General features: G+C 48.8%; 1 protein-coding gene across 2 annotated transcripts; it reads right to left on the reverse strand.

Annotated features, from left to right (window-relative positions):
- Positions 1-11128: 11128 nt before the first annotated feature.
- Positions 11129-14788, reverse strand: IFI6 (interferon alpha inducible protein 6). Of its 2 annotated transcripts, XM_055397676.2 has the most exons (6): positions 14682-14765; positions 13992-14026; positions 13178-13281; positions 12736-12810; positions 12500-12649; positions 11129-11373 (listed from the first exon to the last, which is right to left on the reverse strand). In XM_055397676.2, exons 3-6 carry the CDS (start codon positions 13248-13250, stop codon positions 11267-11269), a joined length of 405 nt encoding a protein of 134 aa, XP_055253651.1. In that variant the 5' UTR covers positions 13251-13281; positions 13992-14026; positions 14682-14765; the 3' UTR covers positions 11129-11266. The 2 variants fall into 2 exon arrangements, with proteins under 2 accessions (XP_055253651.1, XP_055253650.1); XM_055397675.2 differs by lacking the exon at positions 13992-14026 and having other exon boundaries at positions 14682-14788.
- Between the last annotated feature and the right edge of the window lie 8187 nt (positions 14789-22975).

Below are 22975 nucleotides of genomic sequence, written 5' to 3' on the forward strand. Positions count from 1 at the left end.
TACAGTCTTCAAGCAGGTTTTAGAAAAAGCAGAGGAACCAGAGATCAAATAGCCAACATCCGCTGGATCATGGAGAAAGCAAAAGAGTTCCAGAAAAACATCTATTTCTGCTTCATTGACTATGCCAAAGCCTTTGACTGTGTGGATCACAATAAACTGTGGAACATTCTGAAAGACATGGGAATACCAGACCACCTGACCTGCCTCTTGAGAAACCTGTATGCAGGTCAGGAAGCAACAGTTAGAACTGGTCATGGAACAACAGACTGGTTCCAAATAGGAAAAGGAGTACGTCAAGGTTGTATATTGTCACCCTGCTTATTTAACTTCTATGCAGAGTACATCATGAGGAACGCTGGGCTGGAAGAAGCACCAGCTGGAATCAAGATTGCCAGGAGAAATATCAATAACCTCAGATAAGCAGATGACACCACCCTTATGGCAGAAAGTGAAGAGGAACTCAAAAGCCTCTTGATGAAAGTGAAAGAGGAGAGTGAAAAGGTTGGCTTGAAGCTCAACATTCAGAAAACGAAGATCATGGCATCTGGTCCCATCGCTTCATGGGAAATAGATGGGGAAACAGTGGAAACAGTGTCAGACTTTATTTTTTTGGGCTCCAAAATCACTGCAGATGTTGATTGCAGCCATGAAATTAAAAGACGCTTACTCCTTGGAAGGAAAGTTATGACCAACCTAGATAGCATATTAAAAAGCAGAGACATTACTTTGCCAACAAAGGTCCGTCTAGTCAAGGCTAGGGTTTTTCCCATGGTCATGTATGGATGTGAGAGTTGGACTGTGAAGAAAGCTGATCGCTGAAGAATTGATGCTTTTGAACTGTGGTTCTGGAGAAGACTCTTGAGAGTCCCTTGGACTGCAAGGAGATCCAACCAGTCCATTCTAGGGGAGATCAATCCTGGGTGTTCATTGGAAGGACTGATGCTAAAGCTGAAACTCCAATACTTTGGCCACCTCATGCGACGAGTTGACTCACTGGAAAAGAGTCTGATGCTAGGAGGGATTGGGGGTGGGAGGAGATGGGGACGACAGAGAATGAGATGGCTGGATGGCATCACCGACTTGATGGACATGATTTTGAGTGAACTCCGGGAGTTGGTGATGGACAGGGAGGTCTGGCGTGCTGTGATTCACAGGGTCGCAAAGAGTCGGACACGACTGAGCGACTGAACTGAACTGAACTGGTAGAGTCTTAGTTGTGGCACGTGGGCTCTAGTTCCCTGACCACGGATCGAACCCAGCACCCCTGTATTGGGAGCACAGAGTCTTAGCCACTGGACCACTAGGGAATTCCCCACTTCCTGCTTTTGTGTGAGTCATTTATCAATTCCTTCGTTTTTGAGGCGGACATAGCAGTACACAGATTTTCAACTGTGCAGGGATTCAGAGCTCGTAACCCTGAATTGTTAGAGGGTCAGCTGCATAAATAATTCCCCCCCTTTTTCCTACAAAAGGTGGAATATCATATATGCTGCTCTGCACCTTGCTTTTTTAAAGTAAACATATTTTTAAAAATTTATTTGTTTATTTTATTTTTAAAATTATTTGTTATTTGACTGTGTCGAGTCCTGGTTGTGACATGCAGGATCTAGTTCCCTAACCAGCGCCCCCTGCCTTGGGAACATGGAGTCTTAGCCATTGACCACCAGGGAAGTACCTGTACCTTGCTTTTAAAACTTACTATACCTTACAGATATCCTTTACCTGTCAGGATGCATGGATCTCCCTTATTCTCTTTCATAAATAGTATCTCATTTTATGGATGGATTGTACCCTGCCTAACCCAGCACTTACTAACAGACAGTTGAGTTGTTTCTAGTCTGTTGCTATTGCAAACAGCGCTGCCGAGAATAATCGTATCCATACATCATTTCTCACTTCTGCAAGTATATCCGAAGGATAAATTCCCAGAAGTAGAATATCTGGATGCATTTGTAATTTTGATAGATTTTGCCAAAGTGCCCTTTTGGGGACTTGTGCCAATTTATATTTGCAGGTGTAAGAGTATGGTTTCCTTACAGAAAGGCCCACAGAGTATATTATTGAACTTTTGGATTTTTCACCAGACGGATAAGACATGGTATCCCACCATGTTTTTCTTGATTTTCATTTTTTTCAACTGTGTTTGATCTTCTTTCCATGTGTTTAAAACCCATTTGTATTTACTTTTCTGCAAACTGTCAATTCATATCTTTGCCTATTTCTACTAGATTGTTGATTCTTTAAGTGGCTTTCCAGGAATTCTTTGTAAATTAGAGAAATGACCCTTTGTCTGTGATCTGAGATGTGAATCTTTTCCTCTATTTTGTCATTCATCCTATGACTTGATTTATGCGATTTTTTTATTTATATGATTTTTTTCCATGCAAAAGTTTTTGATTTTTATATAGTTGACTTTATCAATCTTTTCTAATGACATTTTGGTTTTTGAGTCGTCAGTTAGACTTTTCCCACTATGAGATTACAGATTCTCTCCTGTTTTCCTTTATGCTTTTAATTTTTTAACATTTAAAACTCTGACCCCTTTGGAGCTTATCCTAGTGCTCTAATGTGAGGTAGAGATCTCATGTTCTCTCCCAGTTGGCTACCTAGCTGTCCCAACACTATTTATTAGAGAGCCCATCCTTAAGATGCCACTTTCATCAAGTACTAAATTCTTCTGTACAGTTGGGTCTATTTCTGGACATTTTAGTCCAGCCCATTCCTTTGTCTCTTCCTGCACCAAAAGCAAGTTGTTTTAATTACTGAGGATTTAAACGTTATTATCTGTAGTAGTATGGTGAGTATTGCCTTTCTTTTTTTATGGTTTCCTGATACTCTTTTCTCTCTCTCCCCCACTTTTTTTTTTTTCCTGAGGTGTGGGGAACTGTAGGAGATTTCATGGGACTTACACTCTTGTAAGTAGCGGAACACACAATAAGCAAATAATTATCTGTCACTTGATAATGCCAAGAAAACATCAGTAAAGCAGATAAAAGGACAGAAGGCAAGTAGAAAGTAGTATTCAGGATTTCAAGGAAGCCCTTGAATGAGTCGGAGACACCTGAGTGAAGGGAGGAGGTCACCTGGATACCTGGGGAAGACATTCCAGCGGCACCAAGGGCAAATGCAAAGGCTTGAGGCGGGAGCATGCCTGGCATGTTGAAAAACAGCAAGGCAGCCTGTGCAGCTGGAATGGAGCTCTCAGAGGGGAGAATGGGAGGCGATGAGGTAGCTCAGGCAGGCCGTCCAGGTCACAGCAAGGACGCTGGCTTTTCCTCTGGGCTGGGAGCCGTGGGAGGGGGTTGAGTGGAAGAGTGACATGTTCTGACCTCCCTTTTATCAGGATGGCTTAAGCTGCCGAGTAGAGAGCAGACTGCACCGCTGAGGGCAGAACCAGGGAGGGCAATAGGACTGGGGATGGGTGAATGAATTATAACTCAGTTTCCTTGTCAGTCTCCTCCTTTGCAAGGACTGGCACTGAGCTTATTCAGTGACGGATGCACAGAGTAGGCATGGATAAATAACTGTGGGGGGAGGGAGGAGAAGAGAGAGAGGATAACAGGAGGAGGCAGGAGAGGCAGGGTTCCCCTGGGGAACAGCTCTGCAAAGACCACAGAGCCGAGAGGGAGCCAAAGTGATGAGAGAGCCAGTTCCTCAGCAGAGATGGAGGCCAAGAGGGGCTGAAGCTGGGGAAGCTATGCCCCCTCCCCTCCCCTGCTGCCTGCCCCACCCAGGGTCTGTGACTTCCATCAAGGACCAGGTTATATGCAGCTTATGCTGGCGTTCTGCCATCACAGGGACCCTGAAGAGGAGGCCATGCTCTCTGAGAGGGTTCAAGGGTGTTTTAATTATCGAGGATTTAGACATTATTATCTGTAGTAGTATTGAGACCTGGGAGAGAGAAGAGCAGTTTTCCTGAAGAGCGACTCACAAAGACCCGGGGGAGGGATAATATTGCCCCTTTACAAATGACAAACAGAGGCTCCAGGAAAGGAAACCACTGAAGGTCATGCAGGAAATAACTGGCCCAGTCTAGTTTCAGGGACTTGATGGCTACCAGAATGCTCCTTGGTCACTGCCTAATTTTAGTCTAGGTCCCTCTGTGGTTTTGGGGAGTGACCAAGTACAGAAGGAAGGGGCGACTCCTGGCATACCGTCAGCTCTTAGCCGGCTGCTGAGGCCCCAGTGTGGGTGGGATCCAGCTGGATCCAGGAGCCGTGGACCCTCAGGACCTCATGATGCTTTCGGTTACAGGGTCAGTAGACAAGAGGCACCAAGCTGAGAGGTAGAAGAAAGAGGCTGGGCTTTCAAGTCTACCCTGGCTTGGCCACTATCTCATTTGTGCGCCCTTAGATAAAGAGCATCCAACCAGAAACCCCAGCTCATGCGTCTGTAAAATGGGGACAGCATCTCCCGCCTTACAGGGCGGACGTGGAGTCTGACGGAGGCAATAGGAATCCAGTGCAATCCTCGTCCAGCTCTTTGGGGTCTGAGTTTGGGGTGGGGGTTTGGGGAAGAGATGAAGAGTTGGGGGTGGCGGGGTAGCGTGTGGGGCTGTGTTTCTGGGACTTTCCTCGCTGAGGTCAGAGGCCCGAAATAGTGGCGCTTCGGCGAGCGCGTGTAGAGGTCTGGTCACCAGCTCTCTGCCCCGCCCTCTGCGGGGAGCGGTCCAGCCGCAGCGCGGGCCCCCTGCGCGGTCCCATCTCCGGCAGAAGGGCGAGAGCCTGGCCAAAGGCTCAGCGCTACGTGAACGTGCCCCAGGGTACCCCGACGAGCCAGGCCGGCGCAGCTGCAGACGGCGCCGCCGAGGTCCACGCCGACACCTCGCCGAGGCCCCTCGGCTCAGCTCCCACGGCTTCCACGCCGACGGCAGTGGCGGTGAGAGCCGCGGCGCGGGCGCCCGCCCACCAGGAGGCAGAGGCCGACTCCGGGCACGCCTCGTGACGCCACTCATCCGGCCCTGGAAGTCCCGCCCCGTGGCCGGGCCTGGGAAAAGCCTCGGAGGGCCAGTGGGTGGGGCTTGTCGAAGGGTGAAAATAAGTCCCTTGTAAGTCGCGCACGTAGCTGTAGCTACCCTGAGAAATATACAGGCAGGTGAATCATTTTCTAAGTTTTAAAATGAATTTATTCACTCAGTCACTCATCCACCCATTCATCGGTCTGTGCATCCAGCTGTCCATCTTAACTGTCCGCTCAGCCAAAGCTTCGGGGCATCTCTTGGGTGCCAGGCGCTGAGCTGGGTACTGGTGATAAACATCGATGAGCCCTGTGCTTGTATCTCAGAACGCTCAAGTCTAGTGAGCAAGTCTGACAGTAACACATGTTTACACCCATCATGCTTTTATTACAACCGTGATCTATTCTAGGAACATAAGGAACCGGCTGCCGGAATAAAGGAGTGTTGGATTTAGATTGGGGGCTCGAGTCTCTGGAGAAGTTACCTTCCAGCTGACTCCTGAAGCAACAAAAGTGTTCCAAGCAGAGGAAAGGGCTTGTGGAAAGGCATTGAACTTGGCAGGCTCTTGCAGGGTTCTGGGAAGGGAAAAGAGGCCAGTATGGCTGGAAAAGAGTTGGGGGAGGGGAAACACAGTGAGATAAGACTCTGGAGATTTGGGGGAGCAGATTATTAAAGACCTCAAGGGCCAAAATAAAGAAGTAGAACTTTATTCTAAGTGTGATGGGCAGCTACTGGTTGGGTTTTGGGGGGGAGTGTCACTCGATCTCCTTTGTTTTCAGATCTTCTTGGCCCTGTGTGGAGAATAAATAAGAGTGGACACAGGGTAACCTCTTAGAAGGACTTTGTGGGTGCCCTCTAGGCCTGAGGGTAGTGACCGGGATGCTGAGAGGAGAGCCATGTGTGTGGAGACTGATGAACAGACTCAAGAAATAATTAGAAAATAGACCTACAGGCTGCCTGGTTGCTCAGCTGAATGGGGTTGGATGGTTGAGGCAGAAGGAGATTAAAGTTAAATTCCTTGTTTGGGCAGTTACTTGTAGAGTCCCCTCTGGAGACCAGGCACTGTCCTAGTGATGCTGACTGTGTTCAAGTCCTGACCTGTCACTTATCAGCTGTTTACCTCAGGGAAGTGACTTGATATCTCTCTACCTTCATTTCTTTTCTGTGAAATGAGGATCCTAATAACATCTAAGGCGATTGTGGTAAGGATTAAATGAGGTGATATAAGTAAAACCTTGGATCTGGGTGTTTGGGACTAGGTTCTGAGGTTCCTTAGACTTAAATTTGGCGCTGAGTGTTTGGGTCTGCTTCTTGAAACAACCAAGGCTCCATTCTTTAATTTTTTAAAAAAAGATGTTCTCTTTTTAAAAATTTATTTTTAAAAATTGTATTTATTTTTGGCAGTGTGGAGTCTTTGTTGTTGCATGCAGGCTTTATCTAATTGTGGTGAGCTGAGGCAACTCTTTAGCTGCGATTTGTAGGTTCCTCATTGCAATGGCTTCTTTTGTTGCGGAGCACGGGCTGTAAAATGCGGGCTCAGTAGTTGCAGCACAGTTGCCCTGAGGGATGTGCAATCTTCCCAGACCAGGAATCAAACCAATGTCCCCTGCATTAGCAGGTAGATTCTTAACCACTGAACCACCAACGACGTACAAGTCTCCATTTCTTTACTGGCCTTATACAGAAAATTAAAACAGGATGACATGCTAGCCCAGTGGTTCCCACACTTGTCTGTCTGCACATAAAAATCATCCAGAGATTTTTTTTTTTTAACTTCCAAAGCCCAGGGTACACCCCAGACTAGTTAAATAACAATTTTTGTGGGTAAGACACATATCAGTATGTTTTGATCCCTCCAGGTAATTCCAGCTGTAGATAAGTTTGGGAACTGCTGTGGTAGCAAGAAAAAAGGAGGCTCCTTTAAAGTGTCGTCAAGGAGGGCTTCTCAGAGTAGGTGATATTTGAGTGGAGACCCCAGAGTAAAGAAGGCTATCATTGGAAGGTCGGTGGGGGTAGGGGGCCCCTTTGGGCAAATGTCTAGCCTAGGTTCCTACAGACCTGGAGGTACCTTTGGGCCTGTTTCTTTGAGCCATCAAGACCCCATTTCTTTACTGATCTGGTACAAATGAGCCTCCCCTAATCTGACCTCCCTGTGGCTTCACAGAACCTGGAAAAGGTGTGACCTTCCCTGTCAGTCCTGTTTCATGGAAACCGCAGAGGGAAAGGAAACAGAAGGCTGCTCTGGGCCTCTTCATAGGGTCTTCCTAGGGCCTTCCTCTCCCCCTGAGCCAGGAAGTCCATGCTCCCTAACAGTCTGCCCATCCCCCACAACCAGCTCGCTTAAAGGAAGTGGCTCTTCAGTTCTTCACAGGAAGCCACAGGCCTTCTCTGCCTCTACTCCCTCCAGCTACTGCTGACCCAAACCCTCTCCTGGCCCAGGTCCCCTTCAAGGCTGAGTCCAGAGATGCCCTGTTCCGGGCATCACCATCTCCAGCCCAGACAAGAAGGGTCTGTGTGGAATGCTCCTCTCATTGCCTTTCAATCCCCCGTGACTCAGGTCTGGGAGCACAGGCTGTGAGCCTGGAAGTGAAACCTGGTCGCAGGGTGTTCTGATTGCTGTGGTCAGGAGTTTGGAAATTCCAGCATTGCAGGACCGAGGGCCTGGAAGGAGAGGAGAGGGCAGCCCTGCAGGCATCCTCAGGGTTGACCACTCCTGTGAGCTTCAGGAGCTCTTGCCGCAGAGCCGGCTCAGAGCCTGAATCATTTCGGTCTCTAGCATCCTTGGTGGGGCTGGCCCCAGGGAGAGCTGTTCATCACAGTGGAGCTGCGGGAGGATGCGTCAGGCTGAGGCGGCTTTCAGGCTGAGACGGCACTGCCACCTGGTGGTCATACTTGTGCATAGCGCAATGGGATTGTGGGAAGCCTGCCCGGAGAGGGAGTGAGTAGACTTTCAAGGGTCTTGGGGGCCAGGGGGCCCCTTAAAGAATAAAATAAATCCCTAGATAAAGGGATTTTTATCAAAGAGCAAGACACCTCTAACTTGAGCACTTTGGAAAGACATTCTAGGTCTAGACGAGAGTCCAGCTTTCCCCTTCCTCTGTTTTATAGACTAGGATCTCGAGGTCCAGAGAGAAATGATGATGTCAGAGGACCTCAACGTTGTTTTCCATCAAGTCAGCCACACAGATGGGATCTATTTTTGGATTTGTCTTAGGGTGCGGTCCCAGAGTGAGGAACAGCCCTGCTAGTTTCTAGCCACCCTTATTTGTGACCAAATAGGCATTTCTCAGCACCATCACCCACCTTAGTCACCAGAGCTGGCACCATAAGGTGACTTTTGGCCGCTTCCAAAAATAAAACCTCAGAGGGTTGGGACCTGACAGACAGGGGATTCAGAAGTTTGTGCTTCAGGCTCAGCAGTTTTAGAGCAGGAAGTGCCCAGAGACTCTGATGTCCAACCTCCCCTTGTTTTAAAAATGAGGAAGCTGGGACTCAAGGAAGGCAAGTAACCTGCCTGAGTGCCCCACTCTGGAGCTCGACCAGGATTTGGTGCTGTGTCTTTCTGAAGACCATTGCCAAGGAGGAGTCCAAAGGTGATTAGCGTCTCCTGATTTGTTGCACTAGTGAATTCTGGGTTTACGTTCATCATTGTGTCTCCTACTTTATAGACAAGATGATTGCGGTCCGTGAAAGTTGACAAGGGCCAGGATGGGTGAAAGGAGATCGTGGTGAGGAGGTGGTGGCAGGGAAGGAGAAAGGGGGGTCATGAATATTCTGAGGGGCTTCTAATTTGTATGCAGGGGGCTCCAAGTAGGTAGGAACTGGGTCTCTTCCACTGCGGTGTCCTTGACTTTTGGCACAGTGCCAGACACAGAGTGAGTGCCCAGTAAATGCTGTGGAATGAAAGTCAAGAGTTATCCTGCACTGACCCAAAGGGATCCTGTGATGGGCAGAGGATCACCTTAAAGACGGGTCATTGCCAGTGTCACTCAGCTTGAGAACCGCTGAGGCCTCAGATCTGAAATCTGGGGCCAGAGTCGTTCACCTCTCTCTGGCCTTAAATGCTGTTCAGGGCAATATGATATCTAAGAACGGTGTATGCCCCTGGGGGCAGGATGCCCCCCCTTAGGAAGAAAGAAGATCCAGGGCTGTGAGCACTAGAAAGTAAACCCAGGCTCCCAAGTTAGATTATCTAATTCTTGGTTTTATTTGGCTATTTCCTCTTTGCTTTATGCAAGTCCCTAGTCATAATAATAACGGACATTTACTGAGTGTTTAACATTTGTCAGGCATCGTGCTAAACTCTGTTCATGATTTCATCTAATCTCATAAGAAACGGCAATCCACTCCAGTATTCTTGCCTGGAGAATCCCATGGACAGAGAAGCCTGGTGGGCTACTGTCCATGGGGTCACAAAGAGTCAGACACGACTGAGCAACTAACACACAGATGCTATTATTGTTCTCGGTTTACAGGGAAGGGCAGTGCAGCACAGAGCAGTGAAGGCAGGGCACGAAGCATGGCAGGAGAGGGCAGGGCAGCTCTGAACCCAGGACTGTGGGCTCCAGAGGGACACCCCCAACCACTCTGCTCCACTGCTTCATGGAAAACCCAGCCTCACCCGTGCTAGAGAATATTGAGCAAAAGTCAGGGGCCTGTGTTTACCTGACCACAGCATTAAAGGGCAGTGACAGCGGGTATTATCAAGGGCTCCCCAGGAAAAGAACAAGTGGTCCAGCCCCTGCCTCCCATGAAGGTTGGGGGAGGTGAAGGGACAGGTGGATGGAAGGAGATTGGCCTCAGGTTCAATTCTACCCACATATATTGAGCACCTGCTGTATGCCAGGCACTGGGGAGGCGAGAGGAGTGAGATGCAGTGCCTGCTGTGAAGGGGCTGAGGGAACACACTTCCGTCTCTGGGATATCAACTCTGTGGACAAACTGAGGTGCAATTAGCACGCCTGGGAGAGTGTGACGCCTGAGACGTGGGCAGAAGTCCACCGAGGCGGGCCTCAGCTGATGCCCTGTGGTGACTCTCAGGGCAGGGGACTCAGCTCAGCTTCTACTCCTGGAACAAACTGTGGAGACAGTGTTTGAGGTGCTGGTGGGGCCTCCAGCACCTGTGCCCCCTCTTTCACAAACCCGGCTTCTCTGGGGCCCTGGGGCGAGCCAACTGAGGCTGTTTGCCACCCGCAGGGTGGTGTCGGACCTGGAGACAGGAGCGAGCACGCTACAGCCTCTTGGCCGCCTCTGCACGTTGGTAATCGAAAGAGAAATTCTGGGTTAGAAGTGGGGCTGGGTGGGGGAGGCCTGAGGACAGCTGGCTGGGCCCTTTAGTGGCCGGCATTTGTGGTTCACACATGGCCACTTCCCAGGGGGTGCGGATCTCTCTAGAAGGCTGGTCTGGAATCGCGGCTGGCACACCCACTCAGGCCGGAACCAGAGCTCGAGTCTGTCTCCCTCTGCGTTAGTGCCAGAACCAGCCCGAACTTTACTGAAGAGTGGTTTCCGGGGCCTCTTTGCCCTTCTCCCCCACCCCCACCGAGGTTCTGGCACTCTGGTTCCCTGGACAGGCCTCCCGAACCTCAGATCCTCCCAAGGGCTGGGCCTCCCCTTCCCCCTCAGAAGGCGTGTGGGCTCCAGCTGCAAACTCCCCACCCTGTCCCCAGAGCTCTCTAAAGGAAGGGAGGCCTTGCTGACCACCCCCACTCCCCCAAAAGCTGCTCTTAAACCGTTTCCCCACGACAAAGGTCTGGCCTTATCTGAGGGAGACCCCTCTAGCGCTTCTTTGGGGAATGGATATCTGGCTCTCCATCTCTACCAGATCAGGGAAGTAGCTAGAAGCTTCGAGTAATGAGAACAGAATCTGTTCCCCTAGGCACCCTGTGAAATGGAGCCTGGGTGCTCAGGCTATGACAGGGGTAGCAGGAAGGCTCTGTCAGGAAGGAGTCTGGGAGGACGAGGTGTGTCTGAGGTGGGTTGTGAGCTTCAGAAGGATGTCCTAGGCCGAGAGACCAGAACACACCAAGGCTCAGAGGCAAAACCAGCTGGTCGTGCTCCAGGAGCTGTGATGGGCTCTGGGGAGGGAAATGGGGGTGGGGTGTGTGGATGAGGCAGACCAGAGCCAGATCTTGTTGGGCTTCTCATAGCAACCACGACTCACAGCAGGACTGAGTGTTTTCTGAGAGACGTTTATTCTGTGTGTGTTTTTTTTTACCTCGGTCATTGCCAAGTGTGACAGAGGAAGCTCTGGACTGCAGCTGGAAAAGGAAGACAGGGAGGAAGGAGGGGCTTCCAGGGAGCTGCTGGCTACTTCTTCTCCTTTCTCTCTTTCTGTCTGCTTTCGACTTCCTTGTGGACAGTATAGCCCAGAAAGGCCCCGATCTTGGCCATGAGGGCACTGCCACCGCTAGCGCCTGTAATGCAAATGACAGCCAGGTCCCTTGGAGCCCAAGCACCAGGCCCGGGAATCCAAATGTCGGGAAACAACAGGTCAAGTGTATGCTTTTTATTTCCAGCTAGAGGAACAGAGGCACAGAGGGGTCAGGACTCCTGCGAAGGGACTCCCATCGCCACCCTCCCAACTTGCCATCTCAAATCCGAGATGAAAATGACAAAAATAAGAGCGCATTCTCTTCATGTCTGCAGTGGACACGCTGTGCTATTAGTAATGCTAACCGCCTCCTTGGTGGAGGCCTCGGTGGGTGCTGGTGGTTTGCAAGTGAGATATGTCAACCTCGTCCCCGCCATGTGTGACAGGACAACCTGTCACAGCCCTGTGACATGGGACAGGACTACCATCTCAGGGCACAGGACTGCGGCTGGGCTTGCCCACGCCCTTCCTCTCCCACCGGTGGGCGTGTGGCTTAGCCTGTGTCTCCCCGCTGCCCCCTCCGAGAAGGGCCCTGTCCTCTTGGGCTGCTTCTTTGGGCTTTTGTCATCCAGAACTGAGGGAAGATGGAGGTAAAGGCAGAGGGGCAGTTTGTCAGCGGTGGTTTTTCTGAAGGATGTGGGAGGCCTCAGAGAGAGGGAGAGAGGGAAAAAGAAAAAGAAAAGAAAGGGCTGGCTGGGGAGACAGAGAGAAGTGGAAGCACGTTTTTCAAAAGCAACATTCTCTGCGCTTCATCTATCCCTGTCATGATGCTCAAGAAATACAAGACTAGGGTGAGCATGAGCTTGAATTGGGTCACTTCTCCCCGGTTCGTTGCCACTCTGATTTTCTGGGATGGGTGAGATTCATAAAGTGCTAAACTGAGGATGCTTATCCTGGTTAATGGGGAAATTGAGACTTGTGACTTAGCCAGAGCATCAGTGAGGCCTCTGGCATTACAGGCTGAAAGCAAGAAGGCCTACTGACTGGGCTTGAATACTGGCGCTGGTATTAACTATATGGGAGAATTTGTCAATTCCTTAATCCCCAGGTGGGTGCCTCAGTTTCCCCATGGTGTGTCGAGCCTAGTTAGGCTATGAAAAGGGCTCAGGACAGTAAAGGAAGCCCCTGGCCTGGATGTTCCCTCCTCCAGGAGCCCTGCCCAGACTCACCCAGGCTCTGCAGCGTGGCCACCAGCCCCCCGGCCGGCACTCCGCCTCCGTTCGCCACAGCCGACCAGCTCATCAGTGAGGCGGCCACCGAGTTGGCGGCGATGCCGGTGCCCGCGAAGCCCAGCACGGGCAGTGCCGCGGCCATGAGTCCTGGAGGAAGAGGAGGGCGGTGGCTGAGTGACGCCGGCTGCAGGGTCCGCCCGCATCTTCCCGGGCTCCCCACCCTGCAGACCTACCGCCTCCGACGGCCATGTAGGTCATCATGCCCCAGAAGCTCGAGTCGCTGTTTTCCTCTGAGCGTCTTTTTCCGTCTGGAAGGAGAATGGACAAAGCCCAGTGGGGAGCACGGTCCCCTATTCTGTGCCTGAAGCTCCAGACCACCCGGACAGGTAGGACCACCACCCTCCCATTTTGGAGAGCCTCAGTGAAGAATAGCGGCTTTTCCCAGGTTGCCGGGCCTGGCACAGAACTGGCTTGAATACATTTCGAGAGAATGGACGAACGGACCGAGCAGGGATTCGAACCTGAGACTCTGGCTACAGGGACCCTCTCCCCCACCGCCCCGCCCCGCGCTGTCCATTGGAATAGCTCCTCTCATTCAGAGGCATGCCTGGGCCTCTAAACGAGGGATCCTGAAACTCTCCGCTTCTTTATCCTTAGGTGCCCCAAGATGCTTACCTTCCTCCCCGCAGCAGCCGCAGGTGTAGAGTAGCAGGTAGCACAGGAAGAGCGATACTGCCTTCTGCCGCATGGTGGCGCAGCTCAAGGCTTTGTCACCGTACCTGGGTTAGGGGCAGAGGAAAGAGAAGGTCCGCTTACTGGAACCACGCCCGTTCGGTGGTAATTCCCTTTCAATTCGAGGACGAGTCCACAAAAAGCAGCTAGATGCTCTGAACTGAGCCCAGGACCCCCTCTCAGGAGCCGCAGGCTTTTCGTTTCCTCGCTGCTCCAGAGGCGCTGATGTTTCTGCCACTCTAGTGGTCCTGAGAATTGCAGGAGAGAATCCTCTTCTACTATGCCTGGCATGTACTTCACCAGAAGTCAGCTAGTATCCTTACTGTGGTTTTTGTAATTGGCTTTTTCTGGCTGTGTGACCTTAAGCAGGATACCTGGGACTTCTTTGAGCCTCAGTTCCCTTAACCCTAAAGTGGGAGTGTTAATAGAGCCTATTTTACGGGGTGGCTGTGGGGTTTTGCAACTGTGCACCACTGGATCGCTAGCATTTAGGACAGTACCTGTCACACAGGATTTTCTAAACAATGGTTGTTGATAGATTTATTCTTCCAATGCATTGAATATGTACAGGCACCAAACACTGCCTCAGATTAACTTCATTTTTCAGAAAGCAGAAAGGGCTAAAGGAACTTGCCCAAGGTCACACCCAAATCCTGCAGCCTAGACACACACTCAAGACTGTCAGAATCCAAAACCTATGCTCTTTCCATTATACCACAAAATAGAAACACAGTTCCCTGCCCCCACCACAGTTTACCTTTAATGTGATCTTTGTCCGCTCAATGCGTTTTCCTTGAAATAAAAACAAACAAGAAGAAATCGCCCAAAACTTCCCCTGGACTGAGCACTTACTCAGCACTTTATGGCACAAGGTTAATTATACCTATAACAACCTCATGAAGTAGGTACCATTGTTCTCAACCACATGTTATAAATAAGGAAACTGAAGCTCAGAAAAGGGATACTTCTGAGCCTACCCGGGTAGGAAGAAGCAGAGTCAAGATTTAAAGCCACAGTTAACTGATGCCACACCCACACTTTGAACATCTGCTTCCAATCACTTCATCTATCCTCAAAGATAAACTCACCATCACATTAGATCCTACAATAAGGGGGTTTCAGAAATCATCCAGTCCTTTGGGCAGGTGAAGTAGCTTGATCCTCATTTTTACAGAACTGAAGCCCAGAGGAATGAAGTGACAGGGTTAAGGCCACAGACCACTGACATGGCACCTATAAGCTAAATCTCATGACTCTTTGCGTTTTGCAACCCAAGCCCCTAAAAGCCCAAAACCCATCCCTTCAGACCAGTCTTGGTCCAAGGCACTCAGGAGTGCAGCCTCCCTGAGGAATGGGCATTCTAGCTCTTATGGAATGAGGCTCCCAGGCAGGCAGCCTGGCAGAGGTTGGCAGCTTGACACCCACACCTCATAGCTTCTGGGTTTACCTTGGAGGAGAGCAGAGAAAGAATCTTCCTGCCTGGATGGAGCCTGCTGCTAGAAGGGAGCAGCAGTCCTCAGGCTGGTTTTTTATAACCCTTTCAGATTGCCTCCAAGTGGCCAATCAGCATCAGAGTTTCTAGTTTCGGTTTCTCGTTTCAGTTTCTCGTGCCCTGCAGCATCTTTTCTCCTCCTTTCCAGTTCTGCTCAGGGACGGCATCTCTGCTGAGCTGCCTAGTGGCTAAAAGATGTAATTCAAGCTGGAGACTTTCTGAACAGCTCAGAGTATTCAAAGCAGGTCAGACTAGACTGGGATCCACAGTCCCACTGGGCTTAGTGAAGCCAGACCACCAGCTCCTCCTAAGGCAGAAAGTCTCTCACAATTTAATTGAATTAATGATAATACCTATCATTTACTGAAGAGCTTCCCTGGTGGCTCAGAGGTAAAGAATTCACCTGCAATGCAGGAGACTCAGGTTTGATCCCTGGGTTGGGAAGATCCCCTGGAGAAGGAAATCACAACCCACTCCAGTATTCTGGGAAATCCCATGGACAGAGGAGACTGGTGGGCTACAGTCCATGGGATCACAAAAGAGTCAGACATGACTTGCATGCGTGTGTGCTCAGTCGCTTCAGTTGTTTCCGATTCTTTGAGACACCATGGACAGTAGCCCACCAGGTTCCTCAGTCTATGGAATTCTCCAGGCAAGGATACTGGAGTGGGTTACCTTGCCCTCCTCCAGGGGATCTTCTGACCCAGGGATTGAACTCGCGTATCCTGCATCTCCTGGATTGCAAGCAGATTCTTTACTACTGAGCCACTGGGGAAGCCTCAGACACGACTTAGTGACTAAACAACAAGTCATATATTGAGCACTTGCTGCACACAAGGTCCAGGAAAGATATTCAATCTCACAACAGTCTTGAGAAGTACTGTCACTGTTTATAATCGTGTTTTGCAGATGAGGAGATTAAAGCTTGTGGAAATGAAATCATTCCATTGTTCTCACAACCTGGCTGCTTCTGACTGATGGGTATGTAGTAACACCAGTGAAGCCCATGTTCATGAGGCCATTGTCTCAGATCCTTTGTCATAAAATGGGTCTTCCTGCCCTGGGTATTGGATTGAGCATTCTTTCAACCTTTGGATGGTGATGATTGAAGAACTAGAATGCAACCCATATTTGGAGTAGATAACAATTCCAGGTTTTTTCCCAGTATTTTTTTGGGCTCCAAAATCACTGCAAATGAAATTAAATCACTGCAGCCTTGAAATTAAAAGACGCTTGCTCCTTGGAAGAAAAGCTATGACCAACCCAGACAGCATATTAAAAAGCAGAGACGTTACTTTGCCAACAAAGGTCCATCTAGTCAAGGCTATAGTTTTTCCAGTAGTCACGTATGGATGTGAGAGTTGGACTATAAAGAAAGCTGAGCGCTGAAGAATTGATGCTTTTGAACTGTGGTGTTGGAGAAGATTTTTGAGAGTCCCTTGGACTGCAAGGAGATCCAACCAGTCACCCTAATGGAGATCAGTCCTGGGTGTTAATTGGAAGGACTGATGTTGAAGCTGAAACTCCAATACTTTGGCCACCTGATGTGAAGAACTGACTCCTTGGAAAAGACCCTGATGTTGGGAAAGATTGAAGGCGGGAGGATGAGATGGTTGGATGGCATCACCGACTCAATGGACATGAATTTGAGTAAACTCATGAGATGGTGATGGACAAGGAGACCTGGTGTGCTACAGTCCATGGGGTCACAGAGTTGGACATGACTGAGAGACTGAACTGAACTGAACAATTCCAGTAAGGATGAATCATTGCCTCTCCAAGCTGGAAGGAGGTTGATGTAACTGACCTGTGCCCAGGTGACTGGCTGCTCTCCCTAACCAACATTTCTGTGTGCAGCTGCCTGCTGCTGCCTGGTTGGCTAGTTGTTGGCTGTTGTTAGATCAGCCTTGACGAAAAGGAGCCCAACTTGTCAGGTGTATTCATAGCCTCCACTGGGCCACTCATTTATGGGTCTTTTGCAAAACAGCAGGGTGGCTAAGTTTAGAGGATGGCTGACATCCACAAGGTGGGACATCTGACCCTCTGGCTGGAGAGCCTTGATGGTCTTTGGTGAGCGTTAGTGCGAGACACAGAGATCTGCATGCCTTGCACCCACTCCCATAAATCCATCTGTGTGCCCCTTACCCCAACCTGCTTATCTCCAAAATCCCACCCTTCCTCTTTTGTGCTCTTGACCAACTAGCCAAGCCATCTGCTAGTTAGTAGGAGTTGGTGTATGTCTGTGCTTCAGCCCATCGCTTCCCTTACACAAAGGGAGTGACAAAGTATATTGCTTGGTGTCTTGCTCCCAGGGAGGACTGACTGCTGTCCTTTGGGGCTGCCCCCACCTGGGGTTATAATAGAGTGGTCCATTTCCAGCTGGTGCCTATTCTGTTGTTGTTCAGTCACTAAGTCACGTCCAGCTCTTTTTGACCCTCATGGACTGCAGCACTCCAGGATTTCCTGTCCTTCACTATCTCCCAGAGTTTGTTCAAGTTCATGTCTATTGAATTGGTGATGCTATCTAACCATCTCATCCTCTGCCACCCTCTTCTCCTTTTGCCTTCAATCTTTCCCAGCATCAGGGTCTTTCCCAATGAGACTGCTGTTCTCATCAGGTGGCCAAAGTACTGGAGCTTCAGCTTTAGCATCAGTCCTTCCAGTTCAGGGTTGATTTCTTTTAGGAATAACTGGCTTGATCTCCTTGCAGTCCAAGGGACTCTCAAGAGTCTTCTCCAGCACCACAATTCAAAAACCTCAATTCTTCAGCCCTTAGCCTTATTTATGGTCCAACGCTCACATCTATACATGACTACTGGAAAGACCATAGATTTGACTAGACGGACCTTTGTTGGCAAAGTGATATCTTTGCTTTTTAATACTCTGACTAGGTTTGTCATAGCTTTCCTTCCAAGGAGCAAGCATTGTCTGCCTACAATGGTCTACCTGTAAAATGCATTCTACTCTCTTCCTGCTTTATCAACTTGTTATAGGGAATCCTCCATGAGGCCATAGGTATGAGTTAAAGAAGTGTCAGATCCATAGAGTTAGCTGTCATGGGAGTCTGAGATGCCTGTTCGTTTGATTTACTCATGCCTCTGGATCCTTTGAGTACAGCCCTGAATGTACCATTTCCATCATGCTGGATTGCTGCTGTGCCCATCTGGTAACATCTAGCTTTAGATATATAGCCACCTGACCTCTGGAGGTCACATGCTCAGTCACTACTGGGACCCAGAGACACAGAAGAACCTTTTTGTTCAAATGGACCATGGTAATTATGGCCTTGCTCCAGAATCCTAGGGGTCCTCACCGCAGCCCTTCTATCTGAGCTTTCAGAGACTCCCCACAGAAACTATATCCACTACAGATTCCTCCAGCAACATTGTCTCTGCAGGATCATAGAATCCAAAGTGGCAGCATTGGCTGTTTTATGATCTGAACCTGCTATAAAGCCCTCTCTTAGTCTGGGCGTCACTCAAAATTGGCAGCTTTCCAGGTCACCTAATAAAGGGTTGGAGAAGTACTTCTAAGGGTGTATATTCTGACTCCAAAATCCAAAGCGCTCTCCACTGCTCTGACCAAAAACTGCATTTTTCTAAGAGATGTGTGGGGTTAGATAACTGGCCCTGGCATGCCTCAAAAAACAATGAACCCCCAAAAGTATTCCCAGTTGTAGCAGGACCATGAATCTTCATGCAATTTATCTTCCACTCTCTGGCGAACATGGTGCTTTCCATTTCCTGTTCATGTCCAGTGAGTGAGCATGATGTCATCCATATAGTGGACCGATATGATGTTCTGTGGGATCTCAAGGTGACCAAGGTTCCTGAAGACTATAGATAACAGAGAGCTGGTAAGCCAACAAAGCCCTTAGGGGAGAGAGTAAAGGTGCTTATTGTAGTATTGTGATGTAAAGGCAAACTAACTGCCTCTGATCATCTCTTCTCGTGGGCATTGAAATGAAAGCTTTTGCTAAATCAACAATCACACACACAAGTGCTGGAGTTGTGCTGATATGCTCCAATAAAGGTACCACATCCTGAAGAGCAGCTCTGATGGGGGCTATCACAAGATTAAATTCACAACAGTCTATTCATCATCTACCATGATCCATCTGTTTTCCTGGAGGCCAGACAGGTGAATTGAATGGGGAGATGATGTGGAATTCAAGCTCAGCCAAAGTATTAGATCAGAAATAATACTGCACAAATCATCTGTGGGGCAGTGTGTGGTTAATTTTATGTGTCAACTTGGCTAGGCTACAGTACCCAGATATTTGGTCAAACGCCACTCTAGGTGTTGCTGTGAAGGTGGTTTTTACATGAGATTTACATTTAATCAGTATACTTCGAGTAAAGCAGATTGTCTTCTATAATGTGGGTGAGCCTCATTCAATCAGTTAAAAGCCTTAAGAGAAAAAAAAAAGACCGACTCCTCCTTGGAAGAGGGAATTCTGCCAGCAGTCTGCCTTTGGGCCCAGCTGTAACATCAATTCTTTCCTGGCTCTCCGGGTGGCTAGTCTATCCTGCAGATTGTGGACGTGCCAGCCTCCACAATTGCATGAGCTAATTCCTTAAAATAAATCACTCCCTTTCTATATATGTACACTTCCTATTCGTTCTGTTTCTTTGGAGAACCCTGACTAAAGCAGGGAGTTTCAGGAGCTTCTGCATGGCTCTTCCTGGCATAATAGCCGTTACTCCACAGATCATGGAACCAATGACAGGATTCTGTCACCTTCTGTGGAACCCACTGGACTTAGACTAAACTCCATCTGTATCACTTGGCCTCCTTTACTCCCCACTCTAGCCAGAGAACTGTGATGGTGTTTTGTGTCAACTTAGACTCCATTTCTTTAACAATCTTTTAAAATTCTGAATATTGTCCTTTTTCCAACACACAGTTATCCTGGAAAATGGCACCAGATTCCTTTGGGGAGGGAGTGGAGGAATATTTACTATATATAATTATTGCCTCACTGTAGAGTTGTTTCTGAAGGGAAATGGCCTCTCCTGTAGCCAAGGGATTCTGGCTCTGTGAATTTAGATCTAGAATCTAGATGATGGACTGTGGTGGTTTTCCACTGTAACAGCTGATGGCAGTCTTCTGCTTACCAGCTCTTTCTAAAAAAAAAAGCAAAAATAGAGGATCATCTATTGATGATCCCATCCCCGTAATCAAATTGTCATAGATTCCTGCAGATTGAGGCACCCTCACTGTGAGTCTGGCCTTGCGGCCCTTGACAGAAGTTATATTCACCTGGTCTTGAATGCCACCTCTGCCATTCTGGAATCCCAACATTACTATTGACGTTAGTGATCCCAATTCTACAGCAGCATCTCTTGCTCTTGATCCTAGGGTTCCCAGAACAGTCACCACTGAGCTACTCAGAATGCTGGTGTCCCCTTTATCATGAACCCCGTGCTGACTTAGTGCAGTGTCCTGTGGGCGCTCCTAGAGAATGTTGGTGCTGATCTTACATTCCCACCTCCCTAAACTTTCTGACCTCTTCCTAAATATTCTACCAAGGACATTCTAGCATCTTGACCTCATTTATTGTAGGTCATCATCCTGTTTTAATCAAGCATACTTGCAGACTATTGAGATCATATTTCAATCATCTATTGCTGAATAACAAACCACCCAAAACTTAAAGGCTTTAAATGACAGCAATTTATTATTTCTGACAATTCTGCAACCTGGGTTAGGCTCAGGTGAGTGTTCAGATGCTTCATCTGTTGTTTGCAGGTGTTGTAGGAGGTAAAATGTTCAGGATGTCCTTTTCATTCACATAAATGGCAGCTCAGCTGGAATGGATGGAACATCTTGGCTGGTTAGGAGTCTTTCTTTCTTAGTATGGTGTCTCCACATGGCTAGCTCATACCTCCTCACAGTCTCTGTGTGGTTGGATTTCTTACATGGCAGCTGGCATCCAAGAGGGAGGACGTGGAAGCTGCCCGTCTTCTCAAAGGCCAGGTCTGGAACTGGATCAGTGTCACTTCCGCCATATTCTGTGGGTTATGGCAAGTTGTAAGGCCAGTCCAAATTCAAGGAGGCGGAGAAATAGATGCCATTTTCTGATGTGAGGGGTGGCGTGTACATAAAGGGAGGGAAGGAATTGATGATGACTGCCTTAATGGCAAGCCACTCCAGTACTCTTGCCTAGAAAATCCCATGGATGGAGGAGCCTGGTAGGCTGCAGTCCGTGGGGTCGCTAAGGGTCGGACACGACTGAGCGACTTCACTTTCACTTTTCACTTTCACACATTGGAGAAGGAAATGGCAACCCACTCCAGTGTTCTTGCCTGGAGAATCCCAGGGACGGGGGAGCCTGGTGGGCTTCCGTCTGTGGGGTCACACAGAGTCGGACATGACGGAAGTGACTTAGCAGCAGCAGCAGCCTCTGTTGGATTTTTTAACATTTATTTATTTATTAATTTGGCTGTGCCAGGTCTCAGTTGTGGCACATGGCGTCTTCCACCTTCGTGTGGCACGTGGGGCCTCTAGTTTCAGTACACAGAATCTTTGTTTGGCATGCGGGATCTTAGTTGTGACATATGGAATCGAGTTCCCTGACCAATAATCCAATCCCAGCCTCCCTCACTGGGAGTATGGAGTCTTATCCACTGGACCACCAGGGAAGTCCCAATGGTTACCAGCTTTGGAAACTTCCAGAGACCAGCTCAGGCATCCTTTTATGCATATTAAAGCCTGATTTACTTGAGACTGGTCCATGATGAGGGCTTCCAAATGGCGCTAGTGGTAAAGAACCCACCTGCCAATACAGGAGATATAAGAGATGGGGTTTGATCCCTGGATCGGGAAGATTCGCTGAAGGAGAGCATGGCAACCCACTCCAGTATTCTTGCCTGGAGAATCCCCATGGACAGAGGAGCCTGGCGGGCTACAGTCCATAGCGTCACACAGAGTTGGACATGACTGAAGCGACTAAGCAGCATGCATAGTGCTGCAGCCCACGGGGTCGCAAAGAGTCAGACGTGACTGAGTGAGTGAACGTGGTCCCTGATGATGGATCCCCACTGGCCAGTCTGATATTCTGCTGTGCCTGCCCCCTACCACCATGTCTAAAACTCCCAAGACCACTTCCACGTATGTTTTTGCTAGACCTTTCGATTCCTTTGATTTGTAGCTTATTTTTCCTGAGTCAGCACTTAGGTCTCCCCACTTAGGAGTTGCTAGGAACTGACTCCAGTTATTTGAGTGTGTAATGGGAAGGACATTTGTATTGAAGAGAACAAATATCTTATGAGGGACCTGCTTCATGTGAGATTATTGTATAGTCTCAAGGAGAAGCTGTTATTCCTTAGCAAGAGGGCAGGGGCTGCTTCTGCCACCCAGGAGAAATTATGAGGTAAAGCGTCTTAGGTTTGTCTACTCTGATGTTCCTAACCCAGGTCTCAGGGTCTTCCTCTTTCCCTATCGACTCTGACATAGGACATCTACTGACACTGTCCCTGTGGAGACCTTTGCAACTCTGTCACTTATAATGTGACTGGGTGTGCTTTTCCCACATGCAGCCTTCCCTTCACCACAAGTGAAAGCTTTCTAATTGTGATGCCAACTGAAGGGCAAAGTTACTGTCACTGCATTTGCTACCAGCAGTGAGATCCCTCTTGCTTCCACATGGGTGAGAAATTCAACTACAAAATCACACCCTAAGGTCTGTCTTCTAGAGCCTCTTCTGGCACTAAATATCAACCTGCATTCCTTAGAAAATGGAGCCTGCATAATCCCAAGGAAGCAAAAGCAAGGGGGGAAAAGAGAAGTGAAACAGAGAAGGAAGGAAAGAAATACAAGCTGAGTGCTTTACTTAGCTAGCCAGAGCTCCGCAAAAATCAAGGTCAGTTGCTCAGTCACATGGAATCTCTTCAGTGGGGTCACATGAAACCAGTATGCCTTGGAATAGTCCATAGTAAGGAAGAAGTGTGAGGAATTTATATGTCAGCCATTTTCCATTGTCTAGTCTCATGCTTGCCAACAGGGTCTTAACAGTCTGCACTTTGGAATCGTGTTAACTCCTTCCACTAGCCCATTCCTGGGAAAGCCAGAGCCTTCATAAGTCCAGCTGGGTCAGTCGTGAGTGCCAAAGCTTCTGGTGTTCCTACTGTAGCAGGCTTGACTGAGTTCATGCCAAAGGCTAGTGCTTGTCTCCTGATGATGCTGAGGCAGCCCATCAAGTTTGGAGATGAGGCAAGGGTACAGACTGCTGGGAGACATCGAAACTG

The sequence above is a fragment of the Moschus berezovskii genome, chromosome 2, assembly GCF_049115385.1.
Source record: "Moschus berezovskii isolate FMDL1 chromosome 2, NW_MosBer_1.0, whole genome shotgun sequence".
In the NCBI taxonomy this organism is placed as follows: domain Eukaryota; kingdom Metazoa; phylum Chordata; class Mammalia; order Artiodactyla; family Moschidae; genus Moschus; species Moschus berezovskii.